The sequence below is a fragment of the Athene noctua genome, chromosome 23 (assembly GCF_965140245.1).
Source record: "Athene noctua chromosome 23, bAthNoc1.hap1.1, whole genome shotgun sequence".
NCBI classification, from domain to species: Eukaryota; Metazoa; Chordata; class Aves; order Strigiformes; family Strigidae; genus Athene; species Athene noctua.
In genome coordinates this window covers 6,712,926-6,740,133 of record NC_134059.1, presented here as the reverse complement: position 1 = coordinate 6,740,133, position 27,208 = coordinate 6,712,926, and the positions used below count along the sequence as shown (strand labels likewise).

The 27,208-nt window shown below is 58.0% G+C and overlaps 4 protein-coding genes across 5 annotated transcripts; 3 read left to right on the top strand and 1 right to left on the bottom strand.

Moving 5' to 3' along the window:
• The first annotated feature begins 217 nt into the window (after positions 1-217).
• AVPR1B (arginine vasopressin receptor 1B) lies at positions 218-2,587 on the top strand. The gene is made up of 2 exons (XM_074925611.1): positions 218-1,287; positions 2,108-2,587. Exons 1-2 carry the CDS (start codon positions 309-311, stop codon positions 2,413-2,415), a joined length of 1,287 nt encoding a protein of 428 aa, XP_074781712.1. The 5' UTR covers positions 218-308; the 3' UTR covers positions 2,416-2,587.
• Positions 2,588-5,591: 3,004 nt separating this feature from the next.
• RHEX (regulator of hemoglobinization and erythroid cell expansion) lies at positions 5,592-9,244 on the bottom strand. The gene is made up of 5 exons (XM_074925630.1): positions 8,964-9,244; positions 8,178-8,266; positions 7,217-7,324; positions 6,755-6,816; positions 5,592-6,427 (listed from the first exon to the last, which is right to left on the bottom strand). Exons 1-5 carry the CDS (start codon positions 8,978-8,980, stop codon positions 6,221-6,223), a joined length of 483 nt encoding a protein of 160 aa, XP_074781731.1. The 5' UTR covers positions 8,981-9,244; the 3' UTR covers positions 5,592-6,220.
• Positions 9,245-16,338: 7,094 nt separating this feature from the next.
• Positions 16,339-19,023, top strand: CTSE (cathepsin E). Its single transcript, XM_074925400.1, has 7 exons — positions 16,339-16,456; positions 17,394-17,512; positions 17,605-17,804; positions 18,068-18,190; positions 18,284-18,425; positions 18,534-18,632; positions 18,859-19,023. The coding sequence occupies exons 1-7, from the start codon at positions 16,339-16,341 to the stop codon at positions 19,021-19,023; spliced, it is 966 nt and encodes a 321-aa protein (XP_074781501.1).
• A 5,002-nt stretch (positions 19,024-24,025) lies between these two features.
• RAB7B (RAB7B, member RAS oncogene family) lies at positions 24,026-26,360 on the top strand. Of its 2 annotated transcripts, XM_074925530.1 has the most exons (5): positions 24,026-24,081; positions 24,224-24,350; positions 24,627-24,842; positions 25,163-25,288; positions 25,700-26,360. In XM_074925530.1, exons 1-5 carry the CDS (start codon positions 24,029-24,031, stop codon positions 25,778-25,780), a joined length of 603 nt encoding a protein of 200 aa, XP_074781631.1. In that variant the 5' UTR covers positions 24,026-24,028; the 3' UTR covers positions 25,781-26,360. The 2 variants fall into 2 exon arrangements, with proteins under 2 accessions (XP_074781631.1, XP_074781630.1); XM_074925529.1 differs by lacking the exon at positions 25,163-25,288 and having other exon boundaries at positions 24,029-24,081.
• The last annotated feature ends 848 nt before the right edge of the window (positions 26,361-27,208 follow it).

Below are 27,208 nucleotides of genomic sequence, written 5' to 3'. Positions count from 1 at the left end.
TGCATCTCTTTGCTTGTTGTGAATGTTTGCATGGAGAAGCCCAGCCAGAGAGGGGAATCATTGCAGCCGCACAGCGCGGGGCGAGTGTGATGTTGAGGAGCACAAGGCAGAGGAGGTGACACCTGCACCAGCGTTGGGGACGGCTGGAGGAGGAACATCCTGCACGGGGGGCAGAGGAGCTGGTGCAGTCGTGCTCAGGGGAAGCACCGACCCCGACAGCTCAGCCCTGGGGAGGCAGGGAAGGGTTTAACAGGCCGCTGGAGAGGAGCATTATAGCTGCCGGCGCTCCCGCAGAGCTTCCCGAAGGGATGGAGCCAGGCTGGGGCGGGAACAGCACGCATGGCAGCCGGCCTGGGCACAGCCAGGGGCTGCTGAGCCCCCAGACCCTGGCAAGGGACCCCAACCTGACCCTCCTGCACACCCGGGATGAGGAGCTGGCCAAGGCAGAGATCGGGGTGCTGGCCGCCATCCTGGCTGTAGCCACCACAGGCAACGCCGGGGTGCTGCTGGCGATGTACCGCCTGAGGAAGAAGAGGAGCCGCATGCATCTCTTCATCCTGCACCTGGGCCTGACCGACCTGGGCGTTGCGCTCTTCCAGGTGCTGCCGCAGATGATCTGGGAGGTGACGTACCGCTTCTTGGGGCCGGACCCGCTCTGCCGGGCGGTCAAATACCTGCAGGTGCTGAGCATGTTCGCCTCCACCTACATGCTCATCATGATGACGCTGGACCGTTACCTGGCCGTGTGCCACCCCCTGCAGAGCCTGCAGCAGCCCAGCCGCCAGGCCTACGCCATGATCGGGGCCACGTGGCTGCTCAGCCTCCTGCTCAGCCTGCCCCAGATCTTCATCTTCTCCCTGCGGGAGGTGCGCCAGGGCTCGGGGGTGCTGGACTGCTGGGCGGACTTCAGGTACCCGTGGGGAGCCCGAGCCTACATCACCTGGACCACACTGTGCATCTTCATCCTGCCCGTCAGCATCCTCACCGTCTGCTACAGCCTCATCTGCTACGAGATCTGCAAGAACCTCAAGGGCAAGACCCAGAGCAGTGCCCCCAGCACGGGGGGGCCCACAGCAGCTGCCCCTCCTGCTCCCTGCTCCTCCGAGAAGAGCGGGCAATGCCCCAGCGGGCAGCCCTCGCGGGTGAGCAGCGTGCGCACCATCTCCCGTGCCAAGATCCGCACGGTGAAGATGACTTTTGTCATCGTGGTGGCCTATGTCGCCTGCTGGGCACCGTTTTTCAGCGTGCAGATGTGGTCGGTGTGGGACGAGGATGCTCCCAGTGATGGTGAGTAAGGGGTGGGGATGCTGGGCTGCAGCCTGGAGCAGGCGCAGAGCCCTGGGTGCCCGAGGCACGCAGCGTGCCCATTGCTTTTTTAACAAACAAAAGCTGTCTGTTATTTTGTCATTTTAAAAGTCGTGTGGGAAGGGGCTACAGATTCGCTACCCGGTAACATTTATAGAAAACTGCAGTCAAGTCATTCCTTTCACCAGTAAAACCACTGAAGCAGTGGTTTCTGACCACCACCATAGGGACGTGTAAAGGCGCGATGTGACCGTCTTTGCCATGTGTGGTTCATCCCTCATGTGGGAATTTTCTCCAGGAGCTGCCGTGCTCGGTTCGTGGCTGCAGGGAGGGTTTTATCTGTGTTGTGGCTCGGGCTGGGGCAGGTCCTGCACGTGTCACATCGAGCACCCGCAAGGCTCTTCCTGAGCCAGCTGCAGGGGCTTCAAATTTCCGATTTCATAGGTTGATTTTTCTGGAAATTTTCAGTCTTTCCATGGGTAGAAGGACCGTCACCCAAGATTGAAAGGCTTCTGGGTGATGCTTTGACCAGCGAACAGGCTGAAGGAAGGTCCAGCAGCTGCTGGGTCTCATCTCGCAGCATCGTCCCTGAGGATGGGCCCCAGCACATCCCCACCACAGTACATCACCCACCTGCGGACTCTGGCCCAAAGAAATTCCCGTCAGTTGGGGTGGGAATGGGACAAAGGACAGGTGCCCAAGACAAAAAGAGCCCCCGAGGTCCTGCCCATCACACACTGAGACCCTGCCCGGCCCCTGCCCAGCCTGGGGGATGTTTCAGCTCTCTCCCTTGCCTTCCCAGAGTCCACCAACGTGGCTTTCACCATCACCATGCTGCTGGCCAGCCTCAGCAGCTGCTGCAACCCCTGGATTTACATGTTCTTCAGCGGGCACCTGCTCCAGGACGCAGCACGCTGCCTGTCCTGCTGGGGCAGCCCCCGGCCCGGGCTGCGGAGACAGGCCTCGACGGGGAGCCTCTGCAGCAGGAAAACCACCATCCTGAGCCACAGCCACCACAGCAGCCCCCCCAGCCTCCCCCTGCACCGGGGCAGCACCAAGGACTTCGACGCGCCCTGCGAGGAGGTGGTGACCGAGTCAGGCATCCTCTAGGCTGGAGCGGGGGACAGATCCTGGGCACGTCCCTTCACTGAGGACAGCTGCCACCAGATCACAGAATCCCAGAACCACTCAGGTTGGAAAAGCCCCTCGGGATCATCGAGTCCAACCCTCAGCCGACTCTACAAAGTTCTCCCCTACCCCACATCCCCCACAGCTCATCCCAACGGCCCTTAAACACCCCCAGGGATGGGGACTCCCCCCTCCCTGGGCAGCCTGTTCCACTCTCGGACCACTCTTGCTGGGAAAATTTTTTTCCTAATGTCCAGTCTGACCCTCCCCTGTGGCAGTTTCCAGCCGTTCCCTCTTGTCCTGTCCCTGACCCCCTGGGAGCAGAGCCCAGCCCCAGCCTCTCTGCAATGTCCTGTCAGGAGTTGTAGAGTGATGAGTTCTCCTCCCCTCAGCCTTCTCTTCTTCAGACGTGACACCATGAACATTGTCACTGCAGAGCCATGTCTCTCCCCACCCGGTAGACTCCCCTTTTGCAGAAAGCTGGGTGCTGAACCCCAAAAGCATCACTGTCCATCTCATCCCTGTGTGCTTGCTGCTGTACACACTGCGTCTGCTGCGAGCAGCAAGGGAGACAGAGCCCCATCAGCTGCTGCCTGACCACAGCACCCAGCTCGCCACAGCACCCACCTCCCCACAGCGCCCACCTCCCCACAGCGCCCACCTCCCCACAGCGCCCACCTCCCCACAGCGCCCACCTCCCCACAGCATCCACCTCCCCACAGCGCCCACCTCCCCACAGCGCCCACCTCCCCACAGCATCCACCTCCCCACAGCGCCCACCTCCCCACAGCGCCCACCTCCCCACAGCATCCACCTCCCCACAGCGCCCACCTCCCCACAGCGCCCACCTCCCCACAGCGCCCACCTCCCCACAGCATCCACCTCCCCACAGCGCCCACCTCCCCACAGCATCCACCTCCCCACAGCGCCCACCTCCCCACAGCATCCACCTCCCCACAGCACCCACCTCCCCACAGCACCCCCCTCCCCACAGCGCCCACCTCCCCACAGCGCCCACCTCCCCCTGACGTTAGGAAGGCTCTCACTGCCGGGCTGCCCTCCTCCAGGAACTCCTCACAACCCCGGTATCTCCTGGGGGATGCTGCACCAGCATCTCCTCCTGGAGGGACTCGAGCTTTGGGTGTTTCAGACACCAGCAAAGCAGCCTGAGCACAGCAGGAGGCAACGTGGCTCCATCTGCTCCAGAGCTCCCTGCGAGCAGGTCACTCATCTCCCATCCTCAGGACTTCTCTGGCGGAGCAGCCGCAGGTCTCCCAGGCCGAGGGGCTCAGCAACGCTCCCCCCTCCATGCTGCCCTCCCCTGACAGTCAGGTCTGGAGCTGGACCATCTGCCCACCTCCCCGGGGCCAGAGATGGGGCTGGAGCAAAAAACCACAGGGCAGAAATGTCCCCTCCTGCTGCGGACAGCTGTCCTGCTACCACACTGCGCTGGGGCGAGATCCGAGAGGCCCCACTGATGCCACCAAAGTGCTGCTCGGAGCAGCCCTGGCCCAGCTCCAGCTTGCCCGGGCAGATCCTGCCTCCCGCCGTGCCCCAGCACTTTCCATCAGGTTTACTCGCAGCCCCCAGCCGCTGTGCGGGGCTGCTCCACGCTGTTCAGCAGCTGCTGCATCCCCGAGCTGCTCTGGAATTGCTGCTGATTTTGTCTTATTTAGCAGAGATCAGAGTGCCGAAACCACCCAGTGCTCGGAGATGACTTCAGGGCACTTGGGAGCACAGAGGAGGGGTGGCGGGCAGCTGGGAAGGAGCCGTGGCCTTGCAGTGCCCGCCTGGCCCCTGCCCTTCGCCCCCCGTGGTGGGGGTCTCCCAGAAGCTGCTTTGTTCAAGAAGGAAGCGTGAGTGAGGCAAGAGCATCCCTTTGCTCTGGGAATCGGAAGCTGCTGATGGGGGAACCACTGACGGTACTGAATTCCCTGCAAGCAAGGTGCATTATTCCCTCTATTATCACGGGCTAAATCTGTAAAAAGAAGACATTTATAGTAAAGTATTTTAAAATTTTAAACGATTTTCACTTTTTAATCACCAAGCCTTTGAATCAGTTCTTCCAGAAACTCCCACTAGCTGGTTTCGACCTCATCTCCGGTTCCTTAATCACACCTCTCCTGGCCTTTACCAATGTTTCCCGGAGATTATTTGGGTTTTTGAACATTTTCCCTCATGCGTCCTTCAAGTCGGGCCAGCTCTGCACAACAAGGTCATAAAACCAGAAGTGCCTGACCCACCCCGGGGTCGATACCAAATCGATTGTCTCACAACCTTTCATTAAAGCACATCGCTGCTGAGCTGATGTGAAATGCGCTGGGAGCAGCTCCATCCCTGAGGAGACGGGGGCTGTACCGGGATGCACCAGCTCCATCAGCATAACAGAGCTCCCAGCTATTGCATCGTTCCTCTTCCTGGCGCTTCAAAAGTTTATTTCTTGAAAAAATCATAAGTAACAAAAAGCAGAGCGGATGGAGGGACTGGTTCCCATTTGCAGCAGCAATTTGCTGCAGCAGGGCGAGGGCAGCGGGCTCCAGCCGGGCACTGGCTCTCCTGGTCCTCGGGAGCATGAGGGTGACCCAACAAATGTGGAGCAGAGGGAGCGGCACCTCTGAGGAGCCACCAGCCTTCCCAGCATGGTCCCTTCACAATCCCAAGCTTTTCTCTGCAAGCTGGAGAGCCCCCAACTCAGTTTTGTTGGAAAAGATTGCAGGGCTGTACTCCAAGTGCCCTGGAAATTCAACCAACGTTTAAGGAAAATGCGAAACGTGGTGCCAGGTCCCAGGGAGACAGAGGTGTGTGCCCCAGCCCCGGGCACCGAACCCCCCTCTGCTGGGTGTGGGCATCGCTCAGGTGGGGAGAGACCAACTCCTGCGCCCAGGGCCTTTGGTGCAGGGACAAAGCAGGAAAAGCAAAAGGTGGGAGACAGGGAATATCATCCCTCCCCACAAACACGGAGGGATTCGGCTTGCTTGTGCTCACATAAACACCCGGGGTCCAGTCCTGGCCCCTCACCGCCCAGAGGCACCAGCAACCAGCCCAGATCCTCCACCAGAGGAGGGGGGATATAAACCCCCGGGGACCCCTCGGCCATTTGCCAGCTGGGCTGAGGACTTCGCCTTTCAGCTGGGGGATGAAGCTCCCCGGCAGGGCCACCCTCCTTCCCTGGCAGCCCCCTCCAGTGTGGCCGGGGGTCCAGCCACCCGCGCAGCCACCCCAGCCCCAGCAACACCTCTGAGGGCGACGGGGACTTGGAAAGATTTTGAGCATCAAACGGGGGGAGGCAATGAATCAGGGCTTGTTGGGCAGAGAGGGCAAAGCTGGTGGAAGAACTGTGTTTAAAAGTATTTTATGTCAGTGATCAGCAAACAAAGCATCATTCAGAAGAGGTGCCAGCCAGGTTGCGTGGATATTTTGAAGATTCCTGCATTTCCCTCCCAGAACTACATCCCACTTCGAGAGGCAGGGGGGGATGTTTCATTTGCTTTCATGAGATGAGAAAAAAGGGCCAGCACAGAAAACTGGAGAGCACATTTGAGCCCGGGTAGGAGGAACTACCCTGCGCCATCCCACGCTCAGCAGCCTTCAGAAACAGTGATGCATTTAAGTAAAATACCAAGCAAATTGTATTGGCCGGTTAGAGTGTTACAAGGAATAAAAGCTGGCAGGCGCCAGCCCGTGCCAGGCGCTGCCCGAGGCGAGGGGGAAGCTCGGCTCACGCTGCTGCCGGGGACTTGGGGCATCACCCCGGCTGACCCGGCACCCCGCAGCAGCGTCCTGGGGGTCACAGCTTCATCTCGGTGTACTCGACGGACTTGGACGCCGTGGGGCTGGAACAGGGCCAGAAATCCACTTTCTTTTTCTTTGGGTCCACGTTGACGTAGTCCGCCCTGGTTTTCACGTTCTCGTAGTCCCTGGCAGATCCCAGCCCGCGGCCTTTCCCCGGGAAGACCAAGGACGTGTAATTGAGGTTTTCTTCGGAGCGAGGGCCCTGCAGGAGCAGACACAACCCCCAGGTCAGGCACCGGCATCCACCCGGGGCAGCTTTGCCCTTGAACCCACACGAAGGCAAAGTGCAGCCGTTGTTGTGCCCAGGGTTGTCCCCAGCCCCCGGGGATGCTTCCCGCTCAATGGGGATCGTTGTCCATGACGGGTAACCACCACCCCCAGCCTCACTGCTGGTATTTCAGTATGGTTTGATCCTTTTTTCCCACCCCGTTGCTGCTCTGTGGGTCTCAAGCTGGGCAGGACCCACACGGCGCCGGCACCCCTGCGGCTGCAGTTGCTCTTGGCAAAGGCTCCCTGCCCGCCGCCGTACCTGGGGGCAGGAGGGGCTGCTGGCTGAGTCCTCCGAGGTCTCTGAAGACGTGTCGCTGCTCCCTTAAAAACAGGAAACGTTACCACCTCCATTGTGGCTTGGGAGGGTTAAGGGAAAAAAAATAAACCGGGAGAAAAAACGAACACGCCGGAGAGTGAAAATTGGAAATCCGACAGAATCAGTGTGCTCCCTCCCCTCTTCAGCCCCCTGCCCGGGGGGAACTGGGCAGGGAAAGGCCAGAGGAGGCAACTGGGAGGCAACTGGGAGGCAACTGGAAATGTGAGTGGCTGCTGCTCCAGCCCTTCGCCCAGCAGCCTGCTCCCTCTTCCACCAGGTCAAGGTCAAGGCCAGCAGGTGAGGGTCTTCCCAGGCCGTTAAGGAGGAGAGTGTTGCACCAGTGCAACACCATACGGTTATATTCACGTGCCAGGACCGCACCAGGTGGCTGCAGGGTCCCCTTACCCGTGTAGGAGGGTCTCGGCGCCTCTTCCCCCTCCGCTGCAGGGGCCGGGGGCTGCTGGGGCTGTGCCGCGGGGCTGCTGCTGGCCGGCTGGCCACAGGGACGGCTGGCTGCAACCCAGAGGCCAGTTAGCACCTTCCTCCAGCCCGGGACACCAGCAGTGTCCCATACACCCCCCACACTATCGCTCTCGGACCCCCCCAGCACCCCGAGCCCCAGCACTGCTCCACAGCAAACCCGTTAGGCGCAAGCCGCTGGCGCAGCAATAATTATTGTTACGTATTGGAGCGGGCAAATATCTATCAATTCAGTTACTGAGATGATTAAGTGAGCGCCCTGTTCTCCTGTCATGAAAGGCTCCAGTGTTAAATCACGCCATCAGGGCCTATTCCCATGCAAGTTCGAAATTAGTTTGACCCCCAGGGCCAAGCGGATCTTGTTTGTGTGTAAATGTGGGCAGCATCTTTTTATGAATGATTTTCCTGCTGGAAATTGTAGCTTCATCTGAATTAATATTTTGCAAATGGATTCTGATGGTGTTTTTCCACCACTTTGCTAAGAAGAGCTATAAGAGAAAATGTTTTTGAAACAACAAAAGGCTGTATAACCCCCTCCGATACTGCCCACACCACGTAGAGCTGCTCACACAGCAGCTGTCGGGGCAGCCTGGCCCCGGCCCAGCGCAGCGATGCTGGTGGATGATCCCTGCCCTGACCCATCCCCATCCCACGCCGGTGCTCAGCCCACCCGGGGGTCTGGGGGTGTCTGGGGGGGGGGCTGGCTCCCTCCCTCACCCCACACGGGCTCCGCAGAAGCACCAGTTCCTCCCCAAGAACCAGACCCGGAGCAAGGACTTGGTTGTGCTTTACAAACCGGGGGATGTTGAAGCTTTGGGCAAGTGACTTTCACTCTCTGAACTGGACGATTGTGAGCGAGAATGAGGAACACAAGACAGGGAATTACCTATTTTCCTGCTGAGCATGATGTAAAGTGTCAGCAAGAGGAGAGCGTATAGCACCAAGGTGACGGCTGAGACGGCAACAAACACCCACCTGAGCGAGAGAAAAATATTTTGCCCAAGTGAAAGAAAGAACCAAATTATTTTAAATCTCTCAGGCACTGTTTGCCTGCCGCTGCCTCAAAGGGTGTTTTAGACCAAGGTCTGCTGGTACAATTTTTGGTTTGACTTTTTGTCTTTAAGGCGGTGTGCCCAAAAATCCGGGGTTTCATTTTCAAAATCGACTAGAGCTCACAGAATCATTTAGGTTGGAAAAGATCTTGAAGATCAACTAATCCAACCATTAACCTCACACTGACGGTTCCCAACTGCATTTTGGGACTTCCTTTTTTGGTTACACTTCATTTTTGGGTGCCTGTCTCAAGAAGGGTTTTTGAAAGCCGCCTTGGGGCCGTGCTTGCTGGAAGAGAGACGTGACAAAGACGGCTCCCGCCAAAACCTCACCTTTCTGAGAGTCGTGCCTGTGTGTCTGCCAAACGTGGCCACCCGGCCAGGACGTGTGGTTGCCCCCAGCACAACAAAAAGCCAGCACGGTGTCACCAGCCACGGGGGCTGCAGCATCCCCCCGCCCTGCCCTGCCTCCGGACACATGGCACAGCATCCCCGCAGCCTGAGCCTGGCCAAGAAACCCGTCCCAGCCGTTATCCTTCCCCCTTGGGGTGTTCCCCTCGCTGCAGGAGGCTTGTGAAAGGCTGCCGGGGGGCTCCTCACCCCGGGGGGGTTGTACTCACCACTCACAAGTGCTCATCCTCCCTGCAGGGTCGGTGGGACGCCCGGCGAAGCGTTGGAGGTCTCGGGGTTGGAGGAGGGGAGTGTCAGAGAGACGCAGCTAGCCCTGGTGGCGATCAACCAAAATGGTCCCGTTGAGCTTCACGCTGCTCCGCATCACCTGAAGGTCAGGCTCGCCACGCGCAAGCGGTGGGTTGACATTGTGGATGTAAAATAAAGGCACCCAGGCTTCCCCCTTGCTGTCGGTGCGAGTCCTTCTCACACCCTTCACCCAGTCACAGACTCTCCCTCCCGTTATCACTGAGCCTAATGGTTCTATAAGCTGCTGCCTCGGTCGTATCTGATACGGGGCTGGAGCTTCTGGGCTCCACCGCGGCGCTGATAGTAACAAGAACTGAAATTCATTCTTTAAATTGCTTTAAATTGCTTTAAAGATTGCTTTAATCCTCTCTCTCTCTTTTTTTTTTTTTTTTAACCCACAAAAAAAAAAAAATTGATAAGTATAATCTGGAAAAAAAAAACCAAAAAAACCAAAAGAAACCCAACCAAAACCCAAAACATGGAAGAAAATAACAAAAAGAACACCATGGGTTTGGCGTCAGGATTTTGTATCAGTCAAGATCCAGGCAGAAGAATTGGGGGGGGCCTTCAACACCTCTGCATTTGAAACACCTCAGATTTAATTTTAAGTGAGCGCTTCAATCTTGTTGCAGTTAAGGGGACATGAGGCACATAATCAGAAAAAGCAGAGCCTGAACTGGGCCCCTTGGCTTGCGACTTTTATCCCTGATACTGAAGAGATTTATGATAATGGACAGCAATCGGGGGCATTCATTTTTTGAGGCTTCACTTGCAAAAAAGCACTTTAAATTTTCACTCAATGCCTCTATACTTACTGTTCATAAATGGCTAACATAGGGAGGTATCTCCAGCTAAAGCTTCAATACGATGATTCAAGGATCCATAATAATATGTTTGATAGACTGATAGACAGATTGATAGTCAGAGCCGAGGCGTTATCCATCCTATGGATCAGATTCTATAATTTCCTCTGTGACACATCTCTCAGGGTAATTCATCAAAAGCCTTTCCGATAGCCCCATCAATCTCCTGCAAAATTCCACTTACCCAAACAGTTTGGCAACCGCCAAGCTAAAAGTCCATTTCTTGCCGGAATTTTCCCCCTCCCTTGTTGAACTGATCTGTCCCCAAATATCCTTCTCAAATGGCTGTCATTCTTAAATGGTTCATTTCCTATTGTGGGGCAAGAGATGCTGCTGCAGCTGATAACAATCTGAAAAATGAGCTGTTCAAAAGGAAATTGCAAAATAAGACCCAAATCCAAATATCAGCAGCAGGCAGCTTCTTCGCTGAGATGGGGTATGGCGAGATCGAAGAGGTGATACACATACGCATATTGAAATATCTATTTTGAAGATAACAGCCAGTAAGGTGCTGGCAGCACACGTACTTTTTTTTTGGCGTATCAGTAAACTTGCTGTGAGGCTCCCTCCCTCTAGGCCCCAGGATATTAACCCTTTCTCAAGCCAGATGCCCCGCTGAAATCAAGGCTTGTGAAGAGCTCCTCCGTGACTAGATACCAAGCAGTGATTTTAAGACGTCTGCTCTCAATCTAAAGGTAAGCAAAATCAGGGGGAACGCCGCCGATTATTTGAATCCCATTTGAGTCAGGCCTTGCTGCCCCAGATGAAGGCTAAAGCCCAGGCTGGGTGCGACATGCCTGCGGGCATCCCCCGGACACGGGCACCAAACCCAGCTCTCCCCCGATGAACGACCCCTCCGCCTTCCGAGGCACCGCGGGCCGGTGGAGGGCAAAACCCAACGGTGCTTTACCTGGGGGGGCAGAGCTCTCCGCGCCTTCCCTTTCCTGCAGGACCTGGGCAGCCGGGGCCTTGGGGGCAGGAGGAATTAAGGACGTTTCGGCAGCATTTTCGGTGGCCGCGCAGCCGCAGGGGTCCGGAGCGCAGAGCTCGGTGCCGGATGCGGTCGCGCTCTACCCCAATGGCGATGGCCGGAACGAGCCTACATGAGGTTCCATGACGCTTTCCCTCTGTCAAACGGCTCATTTAAATATATTTGGGTGTTTCTCTGCTGTTCTGCACCCGCTTCTGATCCAGGGTTGGGGATGCTCTATCCCCGCCCGCCCCGGGCGACTCTCCTGGGAGGTGTCTTGCTCTGACAAGATGGGGGCCCTTGCTCCATCTTCCAGCAGTTTTGTGCTAAAATGAAGCTGGAGCAACGTGGTGCCCAAGGGCAGAGAGCTCTGCTCGGCAGCAGCGGAGCTGCCTCAGCCCCAAGCAGTTCAGCTGCCACCCAAAAAGTGCTCTGGGTGCTTCCAAGTAAAAGACTTCTACACATTTTAAATTTACATTTAAATTTACTTCTACACATTTCAAATAAAACATTTCAAATCATAAGGGACATAGTCCCAGAGCCTGGCATGGCTTGGTGTCTGCTGGGAGAGAATGGGCCTCGCTCTACCTGCCCCTTTTCTGGGAAAATGTTCTGGTCAGTAGTAACTTGCAGCATCGCTTAGTAACGGCGGGGTGCGAACGGGAGGCTGGCACACCCGCTCTCGTCGCTTCACAGCAGATTTGGGGAGTGTGGGGCCACCGCTGCGGAGGAGTTGGTTTTGCAGCTCTCACACCGAAGCAGAGGTTTGGTGCTGGGGATGCCCCGCGGCAGCCCGACCTCTCTTGTGCTTCTTCCCTGGCAGGAGATGGGCAGGGAGCGAGGGAACCCCCTTCTCACAAGGCTCCTGGGGATGGTGCCTGCTGGCGTTTAAACATCCCCATCGTCCCCATGTTCCCATAGCAACCTTCTCCCGGAGAGATAACATCCCAGCATCTCGGTGAATCCCCCAGCGCCTGCAAAGCACAACTTACCCCCAGGTGCCAAGCGCTGTTGGGGTTCACTCCCAGGAGCTGCATCATGAGTTGGGGTCCCCTGCCAGGTCCCTGTCGTGGGCCAGTCGCTGCCACTTTCCCCCCCATCCCCTGGGAGCGCAGGGACCAGCATCCATCAGCTCCATCACATTTTACTCCTGCTTTACCCACAGCTTCTGTGCCACGGGTAAATATTTAACTGAAGCTTGCTTGGTTTTTTTTTTTTTTTTTTTTAAAGTGAGTGTTTGCTATTGCAGGGTTTCACTCTTTCAAGTGCTCAGTGATGTACAAACAGATTAACAGGTGGAAGAAGCATTTGATAAACAGAGAAAAAAAAAAAAAAGGCTTTTCAGAAAACGTTACTTGGGCACGATTTGAATCAGTCGGAGCTAATCATGAAAGTGGCAAAACTAAAGGAAATATATAAAAAAAGAACACAGATAACTTATTTTTAGCCTGAAAGCAGGCTTCTTAAAATGAGTAGAGCATGGTTTCCGTGTAAGGTGTATAACCTATTTCTAACGTATCTGAGGGCAAGCATGTGAAGCTGGATGGGGTAAGATACGACAGCTGCTGCCTGGGAGCAGAACAGGGCTGGATGTGGGCTGGATATTACTTACAAGACCCGGGACGTTCCAGTAGCTGGCAGTCACGTTTCATTACTTTTCCACTGAATGTAAGCGCTTTTTCTGCTGTTTTATTAACAAGGCGGATTCAAAGGCCCCCAGTCTTACAAATAATTCTGCACGTTGAGCTCCGTCACTCTGGGCTCTCTCCGCCGTAAAGACAGCACGGATGCCCCAGGCACAGGCAGGGACGGGCAGGGACGGGCAGGGCCACGGCTGCCCTGTGCCCCGGTGAGGGGCACCGTGTGTTGAAAACACTGCAGCTCTCCCACCTGCGTATGCAGGGCATTGCAAAATCGAGGTACAGCTGGAAGTATGAAACAAAGCCTTTTTTCCCCCAATTTTCTGGGCAAATACAACTGAGTCTTCCATCGGGTCCTGAGAGGAAAAAAAAAAAAAAAATTGTTCGACTTGAAATAAAAATTTTGATTTACCTTTAGGAGTTTGGAGTTTAAAAATTATTTTTAAAACAACTCGACAAAAGTAGAAATAGATTGGCTTCCCTTCAAAAATTTCTAAATGAAAGGTTTGGCCTCGTTATTTCTTTCGTCTTCTTCTGTTAACGCTGAATCTACTGTCATCAGTTTGAAGGTTATTATGATCCAGCTGGGGATCTTTTCCACTAAATAAACTATTTCGCTTAAGCTATTTCCCTTCTCTTTAGCACAGCTCGTGCTCACGTTTATCTCAGAAGCCCAACGACCCTTCAGGCTGGATTTTCTTACAGGATTTTCAGGTTACAAACCATGTCCATAACAATCGACTTGCTGCTTTCAGCTAATTTGGCACTTGCTGCAGTTGCTTTTATTTTAGGAAGGATTTTTTTTTTTTTAAATCCCTTCTATGAATATATGATTAGGACAAGAAGGGAGGCCAGTACATTAAACTGCATCTTAAAAGGGAAATAGATGATAACTTTGCATAAAAGCTGCTCAGTGAAAAATACTGCAGCTACCAACCTGGGCATGGGGAAATGCAGGGAATTTGCATTCGACTTGTTAGAAATGGCGGCATCTGCCACGCACATCGACTCCACTGTGCCCCACGTCTCCTCGCTCACACCCAAGGAACCATTGGCAAGATTTTTTTTAAGGTTAAGCTCCCTGTGAATCCAGGGAGAGGAGGAGCCCGGCAGCATCTCCCAGGGCTGGAGACACAAGCCAGCCACTAACAGGAGACACAGCTCGGCTCTTTCTCAGGCCACCCCCCATTAGCTGGTACCTGTGCCTCGCAGAGAGGGACTTTTAATTTCCCAGGGCGAGGACTTTAATTAGATAAAATAGACTAAAAAGGATAAATAGAAAATTGATTAGCACAGTGGTAAGGGTAGAAACCCCATTAATTACATGAGCAGTCTCACTGGGTAGAACCACCCTTTGTGGCAGCGATCACCAGTTACTGCAGAGCCATCAACATGGGAAACGGCCACAAAGGCGACGCGACACCACCACAAACCTTCAGCCGCGTGTCTGAGAGATGGTGGCAGCAAGAAAAAAACCCTCGTCTCCCCCCGACTCGCCTCCCCTCCGGATCTGAAGGCTTTATTTGTTCACCAGCATTTTTTATTTGCATTCAGAGAGGCTTAATGAGACGGCCATCCTGGGTTAAACAAAACTCAGCCACTGGGGAAGAGCCCATTAGCGGCTGTAAAGCGACATGTAACTGTCTCCCGTCCAAAGCCGCTTCTCCCCGACCGTGCTTTGATGGCACTGACTGCTATTTGAAAGGAAAAGTTGCAGATTCCTGAGCAGTTCATCACTGCTAATTAGTCTTTACCTCTTAAAGTTTGTTCAGCAGCTGCCTCACGCTACAAACACGTCCTCTTCCTGCACCTCCCTGCAGCAGCCGGGGTGTGGGACACCCCATGGAAAGGGGAAACGCTCCCCCAGAGCATTTTGGGGGGCTCTGTGATTTCCAGTGGATCAGGAGCCGGTGTTGGGGCGCAGACCCCATCCTGCTCCCGCTGCGGAACCTTCGCTGCCCCCAAAAGCAGCCGCCACAGCCCCCCTTGCCCAGCGCCCGGCAGGTCCCCACGCGCCGCCCCGCTCCGCCGCCACCAGCCCCTCGCCCACAAAACCAAACGTGACCCCGGTGCCCTCGCTCTGCCTCGCCTGGGACGTGGCCAGTGATTCATTCCTGCTGCCAAAGCCCTGTGTTGACACTGAAAGGGGTGTTATCGCCGCTGCGCCGGGGCCAGGGTGTACCTGTGGGTATAAGAACAACGCCACGGCACTGCCCGCGCCCGCAGAGCCCAGCCCTGCTGCCGACATGAAGCGCCTCCTCCTCCTCGCCGTGCTCTGCCTCTCCCTGGCCAGCTGTTTGAAAAGGTAAGGGGGTCCCCAGAGTGCACCCCGGCTCCCCGGGCTCTCAGAGAGGCTTCGCTCCTGGGGTCCTGCCAGCGCCGAGCGCGGCAGCGCTGACCGGGCAGAGCTGAGCTCCCCAGGACGGACACCGGCGTGCGGGGACACGTGGTGGCTTTGCTGGTTTGCTCCCGTCGGTCCATCGGCTCTGTGGCCGTGTCCATCCCTCTGGGCAGAGCCCAGCACTGTGCCAAGGGCTGCAGATGAGCCGCTGGCCACAGCCAAGGCCTGGGCAAGCAGCTGGGGCAGAAAACGTGAATTCACCGTGGCCCTGGTCCCGCCTCCCACCTGAAGGTCTTTTTCCATCAGTCACGTTGAGCTCCTGCCCATCCCATCACCACGAGCAGGCCTGCGCTGGGGCGTGCATGAGCTCCCGCCAGCTTCGCCCTTCATTTGCTCTCTCCTAAAACAGATTAAGTCCCCTCATTTTGCTGTGCCTCGGCTGGAAAGGGTTGCAGTGGGGGATGCAGGGAAGCAGGCTCTGGACCTGCATCCCAGTGGTGCTGGGACCCCCAGGGTGGAGATGGGGGCTGCGGGACATCAGCAACATCCCAGGCGAGTGACCAGGACCCTTGTTCCCCCAGAGTGACCCTGGTGCGGCACCGCTCCCTGCGGAAGCTGCTGCGGGACCGTGGGCAACTCTCCCACTTCTGGAAAGCCCACGGGCTCGACATGGTCCAGTACAGCGAGGACTGCAACGCCTTCACAGAGGCCAACGAGCCCCTCATCAACTACCTGGACGTAAGCGTGATGGCACGGAGGGCTGGGGGGTGCTGAGTCCCAGCAGCGTGCCACAGACACCCCAAAACACATCAGTTTCCATGAGTGGTCCCCAATGCCCAGATGGTTCCCATAAAGCCCACAGCGGCTAACGGAGCCCGTGGCCCAGCGTGCCAGGGCTTACTGCCTGCCTGCTCCTGCCTGGTCCTTTGTTCCCAGGAACGTGACGATGAGAGGGGACAAGGGAGCACATTCAGAGCAGGCGCTGCCAGCCCTCTCCCTGCCCGCTGCGCTCCCCGAGCCTGCAGTGCTCTCGGGCACGTGGCCAGCAGACAGATTTCCTCCAAAACACGTATCACACGCATCAGAGAAGACCCCCACCATGAAGGACCCGGAGCTGGGGGTGGCGGGTGTTCCCCAGGCTCTTCCCTTTCCCCACAGCGTGAGGGTCCTGCCCCCAGAGCCCCTGCCACTGCCGCATCCCAGCGATGAGGGTCCCCTCGGGGCCTGCCCTTCCCGCTGAACCCAGCAGGAAGAGGATGATGCCCACGCCAACTGTCTTCCCTTTTGTTCTCAGCTTGCCTTGTTGTTCCTTAAATATTTGGCTCCTTTATTTCACCTGGCACGATGTGGCCACGACAGACCAAACGCTGCCCCGGTGCCAGCCATCCCACCCCCCCAACCCCTCTGCAGACACCCGGGCACAGGCTCCCCTTTGCCAGGATTTCTCGGCGTGCCGGCAGCTCACGGCTCCGCTCTTTCCAGATGGAGTATTTCGGGCAGATCTCCATCGGGACCCCTCCTCAGAACTTCACTGTGATATTCGACACGGGCTCCTCCAACCTCTGGGTGCCGTCCGTCTACTGCGTCAGCAAAGCCTGCGGTGAGTAGGGGCTCCCCGACCGACTGTCCCTCGCCAAGCCGGCGCTGTGGGACCCTGGGTGACCCCCCTGGGCTGGCCCAGAGAGGCTGTGGGGCCGCAAGCACACAGCCCAGGGACCTCGGGGGGACCTCCCCACCCAGCTGAGCCCCCTGAAGCACACGGATAGCAGAAACCTTGGGGGGGGGGGGGGGGGGTGAGCGTGGGGAGCCTCAGCGGGTTTGTTTGCTCAGGCGCAGGCAGCGATCACACCACCAGCACCCAGCACCATCAGCCCACGGGAGATATCGGACATGCTCTTTAGGCCGTTCTTGTGGGAGAGCCTTTAAACAAACAAGCAAAGATGATAGCACATAATACAGCTTGTCAGCAAGGGGCTGGGTGGCAGGAACCAGGCGGGCACAGAGAGCACGGCACGGCTCCGGGCTCCCTGCCCAGGGGCTCGGCGGGTGACAAGCACTGGGCTTGTTCGGGCTGTCAGCGATAAGCCAGACCTGGCAAGTCCAGCCCTGCTGTCCCGGGACACAGAGCATCTCTGAGCAGCCTCCAGGCTCCTCAGGTGCTTCCAACAAAGCCCAAGGCGGGTTGGGGAAAACACAGCAGTGCCCGTGGGGCTGCTTCTGTCTGTGAAACAGGAACAGCACTGTCGATCTTCAGGTCTCGTAAAAATATTGCGCAAGCTAATTCCGCTCCCCTTAGCCAACCTCACACCTTTCAGGCAGATTGAAACGGGGTAAGTTTGATCCCTCCTCAGAAGGCCATGGTGGCCCGCTGCCTCGTGAACAGCCCTTTCCCCACACGGGCGTTTCGGCGATGCCACGTCACCACACCGGTTTGCTCCGAGGCCGGTCGCTGCCGCGGGCCGTGGCGGGTGCTCCTGGCATCTGTGGCCACACAGATAAAAATCATTTCTGCTGACAGCTCCCATCTCCTTCCCCAGCTGAGCACATCAAATTTCAGCCATCCCAGTCCAGCACGTACCAGGCGATAGGGACCCCCTTTTCCATCCAGTACGGGACCGGCAGTTTGACTGGGGTCATTGGATCTGACCAAGTAGTCGTGAGTCATCTTTGGCTTTTCCTGCTCTGGACAATGTGCCCGGGACGTGCCGACAGAGTCAGCACCACCACGGAGCCTCCTCCTCCCCGCAGGTCGAAGGCCTCACCGTGAGCAACCAGCAGTTTGCAGAGAGTGTCAGCGAGCCGGGAAAAGCCTTCCTGGACGCGGAATTCGATGGGATCCTGGGGCTGGCTTACCCCTCGCTGGCTGTGGATGGGGTCACCCCCGTTTTTGACAACATGATGGCACAAAATCTGGTGGAGCTGCCCATGTTCTCTGTCTACCTGAGCACGTATGGACACGGCTTTGCTCTGGGCTTTTGCTTAGACTCTGGCATTGCTTTTAAGGGCGGGGGGTGCTGCTAAAATATGTTTTACTGAGATGGTAAAGGGGTTTTTCGGTGCCACACCAAGCATCACAGAGCTCAGGCCTTATAGGAATACAGCAAATGACCTTAAGCACTTGTGGGAAGTGAGTGGGTATAAATCCCCCCACTTGAAATGCAATGTGCAAAGGAAAAGAGAGGAAATCCTTCACATCCCCTCCTCCCTCCAGGAACCCCGAGTCCTCCCTGGGAGGAGAGCTGCTCTTCGGTGGCTTTGACCCCTCTCGTTTCACGGGGACCCTGAACTGGGTGCCGGTCACCCAGCAAGGGTACTGGCAGATCCAGCTGGACAAGTGAGTGGTGCTGGGCAGGGAGGGAAGTGTTGGGCTGGGGCAGGGTAGCAGGACAAGTCCCTCCTGGTCCTTCTCTCTTTCCTCCTCCTCCAGCATCCAGCTGGGTGGGACAGTGACTTTCTGCGTGAACGGCTGCCAGGCCATCGTGGACACTGGGACGTCGCTCATCACAGGTCCCACCAAGGATATAAAACAATTGCAAAGCTCTATCGGTGCCACACCTGTGGACGGAGAGGTGAGAGCGAGGGTGGAGAGAGGAGGGGGGCAAAGCCCTGGGACCCCCAGTTTGCCAGAAGGGACGTCCCGTGGAGCAGCACCGCTGAGCTGCCCGGCTGTTTTGCAGTATGCCGTGGAGTGCAGCAACCTCAACGTGATGCCCGATGTGACCTTCACCATCAACGGGCTCCCCTACACGCTCGGCGCCCAGGCCTACACCCTCATGGTACGGCTCCAGCTCCACCGGCAACCCCCTCCCAATTCCCAAGAATTGCTCCGGAGACAAAGGTGGCCCAGAGCCACCCCTGGAGCTGAGCCAGGAGTCCCAGTGGGTGACAAGCCCCGCTGCTTCGTGCACAAGGCTCTCGGCTCTCTTTGCACCATTCCCGTGTGCTCCCACGTGCACGAGGCTCTCGGCTCCATCCCCAAGCTTTGCACTTCTCCCCCCGCAGGAGTCCAGCGATGGCATGGCCTTCTGCACCAGCGGCTTCCAGGGGATGGACATCCCCCCTCCCGCCGGACCCCTCTGGATTTTGGGCGACGTTTTCATCCGTCAGTTTTACTCCGTCTTTGACCGTGGCAATAACAGGGTGGGGTTGGCCCCCGCTGTCCCTTAGGGCTGTGGCATCCTGTGCAGCAGGAGGGGAATCGAGCCACGGGGCTGCTGCCCTCAGGCAGGGCAGGGGCAGTGTCCCTGGAGGTGATGAAGACACACGGGGACCGCGGCTGAAGAGCCCGGCAGAAGTTTAGTCCGTGCCAGGAAGCCATTTCATAACGAATACAAAAACGTCCTGAGCAGGTCTGTGATCTGCTTCGCAGATTCTCGTTTTTTAAACACGGGTCAATAAAAGCTTTAATAAAACAAAACCTGCCGTGCTTGTGTTGACTAGCACAACAGCAATCCTGCGGATCTCAGCTGGGTTTCACAGGGGTGTTAAATCCTCCTTGCCTGGACCTTGCCCTCCTCCCCAGTCAGCCAAAGCATCCGTGCAGCCGGGGCACGGCCAGGGCTGCGTGCCCGGTGTTACCGGAGTTTCCCCGCTCTTGGGGGAGCCCTGATGGTGCAGGAGATGCTGGATCTGAAAGGTCAGCTTCCCTGGTCCTTAGCTGGGATTTCCACATGAGCAGACGAGGACACTTTGCCCAGGTAGAGCAGAAAGTCCCCGGAGGTGGCCGTGGGCATCCCCGAGCTCCCCGTGAGCGCGAGGCGATGGCTGCAGGCAGGGGCAGGGCAGGGGCCGGGGGAGCAGCGAGTTCACTGGAAAAATGTGTCGCTTCCACGGGCTGAGCTGGTGCTGGCAACCAAGAAGATAACAAGGAGACTGGCGAGACCCTGGGACGCTTCTTGTGCCACAAAACTCCTGAAAAAAACGGTGATTTCCAGTGAGTTTTGCTTTGATCCTCCAGGGCACTTGATAAACAATGTGGTTGGTGGCTGCTGGAAGCAAGAGGGGGCAAACCAGTGGTGTGGTGCCAAGGAGCCAGTGGCCATGGGCTGGGCTGGCTCAGGGCGGGGGTCTGGGGGTCTAGGGGGGGCTGCTGGTCTCGGGGCTCCCTGGGAGCCACCACAGTGCATGTGACTTGATGATGACGCGAGGGATGCGGGAGAAAGGATGAGCAATCGTGGCTCATGAATGATGCATCCCGAGACACGCATGGAAGGCAGCGAGAAAGGGAAGCACAGAGAAGGGTTATTTTTATCCGTGCCTCTGTGATGTTTTCCTGGCCGGCACTGAAGCAAGGCCCTGCAGTGGGCTCCGAGGTGCCGGGGTCCCCGTGGCCAGGGCCAGGCTTTGCAGCTGCTGCATCTTTCCCAAACTGGAGCAGACTTCAGGGTTGGGTCTGAGAGCGCTGGAAAATTCAGATCTGGTTGTAAACTTGGCAGCTCAGCCTTGTGGTTTGCAATAAAAGAAACTATCTGCCTTATTCAGAAACATTGACTGTGCCACTGTGTGGTTTCTGTAACTGGTTCCTGTATTGACTTCACCTCGGCTGTGCTTTCCCCAGGCACTGGGAAGATAAGGTGCAGGGGCAGCTGCACAAAGGTCTCCTCTCCCTCTTCCAGCTTAACTCTTAGCACGCCAAGGTGCTGCTGGGTGCGTCACCGCAGCCGTAGGCAGGGGGGGAGCATCCAGCTTCCCAGCACAACAAGGAACCTCCCAGCGTCCCTGAACACTGGCCAGCAGCGAGAGGTGGCCTGGCTTGGATTTGACCCCAGAGCATCCCGTGTCTGCTTGGCAGGTTTTGGGTGGTTCTCTCCAGTCCTCCTCCCGGTGCCTGCCCAATGCTCAGGAGATGCTGCTCCAGCAAACACTGAGCGTCCCAATAAGGAGCAACACGGCTCCCGCTGTCCCCTGGGAAGCAGAAGTGGCCGAAGAGCTGTAGGGAACAGTTTAGTCACTTGGATGCCTTTTGCTTTCTTCCCCTTCCCTCACTCTCACCACCCTTGAGCCTCGCCGCAGGGAACAGCCCGTCCTGTCCTTGCCCACGTGAGTTTCCTCTGGCCGTGGCAGTCCTGTGTTTCATTGTCTCCTAGCTGCAAGATCTTCCTCATAGTCACAGGGCACAAACCCCAAGCTTTTTTCCTCAGAATTGCTGACTTGGTGAAGCAATCTGGACAGGATTGTAGCTGTGGTTGCAGGAGCTGCTGAGCAATATCTTGGCCATCATCTCTACACCACTGCTCCCGCTGCCTTCTTCTGGGGTAAAGCTCACACAGTGAGTGGTAAGAAGAGCAGAAGCTTTGGGAAAATCCTTTTTCTTGTGAAATAAAACAAAAGCTGGACCTGGGGCTGAGCCCAGGCTGGGCACCCCGATGGGTACCACCCCTCCTGCCCGAAAGCAGAAGTGGCTGTCGGCATCGTCTGTAGCAACACAACCATAAACCCCATCCCCACCGGCGTGGAGAGGCATCGATCATCTGACTGGGTGAGCAACCTCCGTCCCACCGGGCTTGGAGGGGCATGTGGAGAGGAACGAGGGCGGACGTAGCCAGGGCGGGAGGCTGGGCAACAGTCTTGCTGCAAGGGCAAAGGTGAAGAAGCAGCACAATGAAAATAGGCTGAAAACAGGGATTAGGAGAGAGCTGCTCCAGGCACACATCAGCTTCTTACCCACCTCTGGTGAGAACTGGCTCAGGTGCTTCTCCTGTCTCAACCCAGCTTCTCCCCACGCTTGCCCCGTGGGGGGAAAAACAGATTTTTCTGGCCAGACAGGTCCCAGAATTACACCTGGGAAGGAGGAGAAGGGTTTGTCCTGCTGAGTGCAGCGATCTTCCCTGAGATCCCATAAGGGATGTCTACAGGAAAAAATCTACAAAAATGAGGGCAACCAGTAGAAATCAAGAGCTGGTGGCCTTGGAGGGACCCCACGTGCAGGGATGCAGGGGGACCCCCAGGTCCCTGGGTCCCTCCGAGACCACCAGTGGTTGTTGTTCAGGGTGAGTGAGCCAGGAGGATTCAGAGACGGGGGGACACCCCACTCCCAGTGCAAACCCCAAATCCTGTGAAATGCTTGCCAGAGGCTCAGGACCTGTCCTTGCACGCCGGGGAGCACAGCTCTGCCTCTGCAGCCACGGCCAAGTGGGTTTTCCTGTGCTAAAGAGCCATGGCCACTGGCTCGGTGCTCAGAGAGATGCCCAGGGGCTTCCTCGGTTGCTCCATGGTGGCAGAGAGATCCCCAAAATCCCACCTGAGGGTTGGACACATTATCCTCCAGGAGCTGCCACCAGCTCTGGTTACTGGGGCTCCCATCCTGACGTCGTGCCCTCCTTTTGGGGTGCTTGTGGGATGCTGGGGTTGACTGTGGGTGCTGGGTGGGAGCCGCTAAGGACTGGGGATTGCAGGGATGTGGCACAGTGTACCGAGGGGCTGCAAACGCTCCTGCTTCCCACCCTGCCCCTCTCCTGCCTGCAAAAGGAGACAAAGCAGTGCCCACAGCCCCCTCAAAGGGACTCCTGCCCATGTGCTCCCCCCTTCTGCCAGACTAAGCCCCCAGCCCCACCTCACCTGCCACTGTCCCCCCGCTGTCCCCAGCTCCTGAAGATGCTTATCCCGTTTGTGCCACGCTATCGGAGCTGCCTGAGGTCCAGGGTGGCTCCCACAGGCTTCAGGGATGCCTCTGATAGTCCCGCCAGGGTGTTTTTAGCCCTAAATAATCCCCTGGCAGGAACACAGATGAAGGGTCCGCAGGAGGTGGGTAAAAGGTACCAGGGGATCCTGAGCAAGAGGAGAGGCCAAAAGTGAATCCCAAACCCCAGGGACTGAGGGGAGCTTTGTTCTCTTTCAGACCCCATGCCAGGGGGCACCCGGCAGAGCCCCAGAGCCGAGAGAAATGCCCTGACACCCCAACACCCGCCCGCAGCTCTTCCGCCAGCTCCGGCAGGATCTCGGCCCCTTTCTGCTGATGTCACGGCGCGGGGCCCCGCAGCTGCCTTCCCCGGGCGGTGAGCAGGCGGGAGTCAGCGCCGGGGCTGGCCACCCTTCCCTGGATCCTCCTCTCTCGTCTCTTCCCTCCCCGGGACGCCGGCTGGAACAGAGCCGAGAGCCTTGGCTGCCCAGCAGACGGATGCCCCGGCAGGTGAGTGTGCTGCCCCCCGGCCCCCCCTGCTCCCCGGGCTGTGACCGAGACCGTGGCCGAGGGAGGGATCCCCGGAGCAACAACTGGTGGGCATAAATGTTTGGAAACTCCATTTTGAGTTTAAAGCCGCCTGGCCTCCGAGAAAGCTGGCAAAAAGACTGGAAAGTTTGTGCATGCTGAGACACGAGGCTCTGCCTGTGCCAAGGATGATGCCCATGGCCGGGCTGGGGGTGGCAGGGGGGGTGCAGGAGAGCCTGGACCCCAGGGCCGAGAGCTGCTCTGGCAGGGGCGATGTGCCAAGGGGGAACGGCGCAGGGCTGGCCAACGCATCGGGGAAAAATGCGGAGATGTGGCCGTCAGTAAGTGCTTCCATCTGCGCCTCGGCTGGTGCCGTGCCCGACGGGGCTGCGGAGATCACCGGAGGATGCTCGTCCCTGCCTGGGGATGGGGGCTGCTGGAGGCGCTTGGGGCTCCTGCTCCAGGGTGGCAGGCACAGAGCACGTGGGGACACCAGGACGTGTTGGGGACGCAGCCTGCAGGGAGACTTTCGGGGTGCTCCCGGCCTGGGTGACATCCCTGGGCTGTGATTGGACACCCAGGAAAGTCCAGCCGGCCGTGGTCTCCTTTAATAAATATAATTTTCCCCAGAAGTCCCCGGTCTGTGTCATGTTTAGGGGGAGGGATTGGACTTTAGAGAGAGAGGGAGAGGCAGGGAAGTTTTTCACAGCAGCTTTTAATGGTGATGATTTGGTGCGGCGCAGCGGCGTGTCTGGACGTGCACTGGCACCTCAGGAGCTGGTGCAGGCGGTGACGTGGGCCAGGCTTGGCATGAGGGTTTCTGGCCCCACCGCCGCCGGGCGCTGGCACGGCACGGACACGGCGCGGAGACGGCACATGCGGGGCCCTGGGACAGCCAGGGTGGGATGGAGAGAGGCTGTGGGGAGCAGCGGCTGCTCCCGCATCTCCGCCAGCACCACGGGGCTCTCTGGGAGCCGGTCCCATCCCCGCGGCTGGGTGACCCGCTCTTGTCCCACAGGGCCCGTCATGGATGCCAGCAAGAAGGTGGATCTGAAGATAATTATCATAGGAGCTCTGGGGTAAGGAGTGGTGCTGGCGACGGGAGGGAAGCTCCATGTGTGCGCTGGCTGGGGAGCCTGGGGGTGCGCTGCTGTGACCGACCGACCCCCTGAGCCTGGATTTGCTGTGAAATCCTCACCCACATCCCTTCCCTCCTGCCAGCGTGGGCAAAACCTCCCTCCTGCACCAGTATGTGCACAAAACGTTTTACGAAGATTACCGCACCACGCTGGGCGCCAGCATCCTGACCAAGGTCGTGGCGGTGGACAACACCCCCCTGAAACTGCAGGTGAGCGGGGCTGGCACTGCCTGGGGTGCTCACCCCCATCCCACGGGCACCTGCGTCCCACCATGTCCTGTTGTCCCCAAACCTACTGGCGCCAGGAGGTGCGGGGCTGGATTTGCAGCAGCCCTGAGCATCCGTGAGCTGTACTGAAATCCCCACGTGAGGTTTGGGGGCTCAGCACTCCCTGAATCCGCTCCCCAGAGCTGCACAAAGCCCAGGGCTGCAAACACCCGCCCCACTCGTGTCGTGTGTCTGTACCTGTGCCCTTCTCTGCCCTAGATCTGGGACACGGGGGGACAGGAGCGATTCCGATCCATGGTGTCGACCTTTTACAAAGGCTCGGACGGCTGCATGCTGGCCTTCGACGTGACGGACAGGGAGTCCTTTGAGTCCCTGGACAACTGGAGAGATGACTTTCTGGAGAAAGTCATTCCAAGGGAGCAAGATTTCCCCATGGTTGTGCTGGGGAATAAAATAGACATCTGCGATCGCCAGGTGAGGGTGGAGGAGAGAGCAGGGTGCAGGGATTGGGACACTTCACTGTGCAACGAGCACTGATCCTGCTGCAGAGCCGGCCCATGCTCACGTGAAACCTCCCGGGCGAGAGGCTGCTGGGCACCCGGTGCTGCCACAACCCCCCTGCCTCTTGGGGGGCATAAACAGAGTCCCCCCACTGCCCTTTGCAGCAGGGGTGAAGCTGCCTGCAGTGCCAGCATCCTGCCCTCACTCAGCGGTGCCTGGATGGGCCAGGAGGGTCCCCTCTGCCCCCTCCCCTGCAGCTACGGGCATTGTGGCTCCAACCTCCTTTCCCGCAGGTCCCCAAGGAAACTGCCGCAGCCTGGTGCAAGGAGAAAGACATCCCTTATTTTGAAGTCAGCGCCAAGAACAACATCAACGTCGCAGAGGCTTTCGAGACCCTCGCAAAGCAGGCGTTAACAACGGTCAGTCACCCCCCCAGAGCTGATCTGACAGACCCTCCCAGCCCACCCTCTGCTGCAGAACAGGATCTAGTTAGAACGAGTAGGAGACCTCCCCAGGAAGGAGAAATGCCTCAGTGTTTGATTTCTTAAAACAGATCTTGAACCGGTTCGAAAAGAATCAGAATTGCTGTTTCTCATTGCCCACGGTGACGGGGATGGGGCGTGTGGCACAGCTCAGCGTGCCAGCACTGTCCTCTAGCGGCCACCCCACGGGGACCTTGGTGTCCCCACGCCAAGCCCCACTGCTCGGCTTTTCCCTGCGTTTTGTCTTTAATCCCAAATCGGGACTGAACCCGCTCTCCCCGGTCCGTCGGTTCACCCAGGCTGGCTCTGAGCTGCCGTCACTCACCCTTTCTCTTTGGTTTTTTCCAGTATAAAGGGATTTTTGAGAGTTATTTAACCGACTCCATCAAACTCACTCCCAACGACAAGCCCAAGAAGAGCTGCTGCTGACCCTGGGCACGCTGCCGCGCTCCGGGCTGAACTGCGCGAGCACGGCCCGGGCGAGCTGGACCCCGCGATGCCCAAGGCTGGAGCCCTGCCCGGGGGGGTCTGTGCCCCCCACCCGCCCCAGCCCGGCTGCAGAGGCTGGCCAAGCTGGGACAGAGGACAGTGGCCGCTCGAGGCGCCGGGGCCTGCTGGATTTGCTGCTTCCCACCTCTCCGGAGCTGCTCTCCCAAACCAGCAGCCGCCCAAATCGCCGCTGCGTCACGGTGGCCCCGTCCCCCTCGATCCGCTGCCGTCTGGCACCCGAGCGGGGGATCCCCCTGTGGTGACAGTGCCAGGGAGCCGGGCAGCGCTCCTGATGCCTTTCCAGAGACCATGACCTTGGCCCTGTGAGTGACCCGTCCCAGCACGTGGACTGGTGGCCCTGCGGCACTCACGGTGCCCACGGTGCGTAGGGGCTGTCCCGGGGGGAGGAGTGGGGCCAATGGCCATTGCACAGGTCTGAGAGCAGCCGGGTCCCCTCCTGGGGTCAGCTGCTGTGGATGTAACCGTTCCATGCCTCAGTTTCCCCCTCTCTCATGCACACCCCCCCATCAAACACCTTCCACCTCCTGCCTCACTGGTGAGGATCCTCAGTAAAGCACTTTGTAAGGGATTTGGGTTTTTTTAAAAAAGGAAATTAAATATTTCGGTTTTATTTATATATATGTGTCGCTAAATGCTCCTGTGGTCTGGCAGCGGGAGGATGGGGTGGGGGCTCCAGACTCTCACTTGTCCTGTGGGCTGTGCTCCAGCGAGGCCAGCAGCCCTGACCCTGTGCCAGCCTCTCGGGGCAGGGGGATGCATTTTGGGGCTGGATTATTTTTTTTTTCCAGTGCAAATCTGAGGTCAGGAGAGAAAGAAGGCAACTGGTGCATGTGCAAAGCGGGTGTGCGGTGGGGGCTGTCGGCAGAGGGAGCCCGCTGGGAGCAGAGCCGAGCCCCCGCTTCCCCTCCTGCATCCATCCCGCTCCGGCTCGGGCACCTTTGAGAAGCTGCGTCGAGGCCCAGGCTGGAGCTGGTGGCCAAGGTGGCCACGGCCACCCCGTGCCACCTTCCCCGCGGCCCTGGGAGCCCCATCCCTGGGGCTGCAGCACGCTGCTTGCTGCAGAGCCGTAGGGCTGGGTGGTCCCGGGGAGACCCCCCCAGGCAGGCACCCTGCCCCGTAGGTCTCCATGCGACCCCTTGCCCTCTCACCACCCTCCTCCAGACCCATCCACACTGAGGCCCCGCAGAGCTCCCCAGGGGCCGTGGGGGCTCTGCCCTGGCATCACCCAAACCTTTCCATGAGCCCCATCGTGGCTGTTCCCCACCCAGGACCGTGGAGCTGTGTCACAGCCGGGGACAGCACCCACCCACAGCAGTGGCCGGGGAGGGGGCTCACCTCGGGGGGAGT

Coding starts and splice junctions, on each gene's coding strand:
- AVPR1B (XM_074925611.1), top strand. CDS start 309: ATGGAGCCAGGCTGGGGCGGGAACAGCACGCATGGCAGCCGGCCTGGG. Junction 1,288..2,107: donor CGAGGATGCTCCCAGTGATG/GTGAGTAAGGGG, acceptor TTGCCTTCCCAG/AGTCCACCAACGTGGCTTTC.
- RHEX (XM_074925630.1), bottom strand. Junction 6,817..7,216: donor GCCGAGACCCTCCTACACGG/GTAAGGGGACCC, acceptor CCTGTTTTTAAG/GGAGCAGCGACACGTCTTCA. Junction 6,428..6,754: donor GCAGCCCCTCCTGCCCCCAG/GTACGGCGGCGG, acceptor CTGCTCCTGCAG/GGCCCTCGCTCCGAAGAAAA.
- CTSE (XM_074925400.1), top strand. CDS start 16,339: ATGGAGTATTTCGGGCAGATCTCCATCGGGACCCCTCCTCAGAACTTC. Junction 18,426..18,533: donor CCACACCTGTGGACGGAGAG/GTGAGAGCGAGG, acceptor GCTGTTTTGCAG/TATGCCGTGGAGTGCAGCAA. Junction 18,633..18,858: donor CCCAGGCCTACACCCTCATG/GTACGGCTCCAG, acceptor CTCCCCCCGCAG/GAGTCCAGCGATGGCATGGC.
- RAB7B (XM_074925530.1), top strand. CDS start 24,029: ATGGATGCCAGCAAGAAGGTGGATCTGAAGATAATTATCATAGGAGCT. Junction 24,351..24,626: donor ACACCCCCCTGAAACTGCAG/GTGAGCGGGGCT, acceptor TCTCTGCCCTAG/ATCTGGGACACGGGGGGACA. Junction 24,843..25,162: donor TAGACATCTGCGATCGCCAG/GTGAGGGTGGAG, acceptor CCTTTCCCGCAG/GTCCCCAAGGAAACTGCCGC.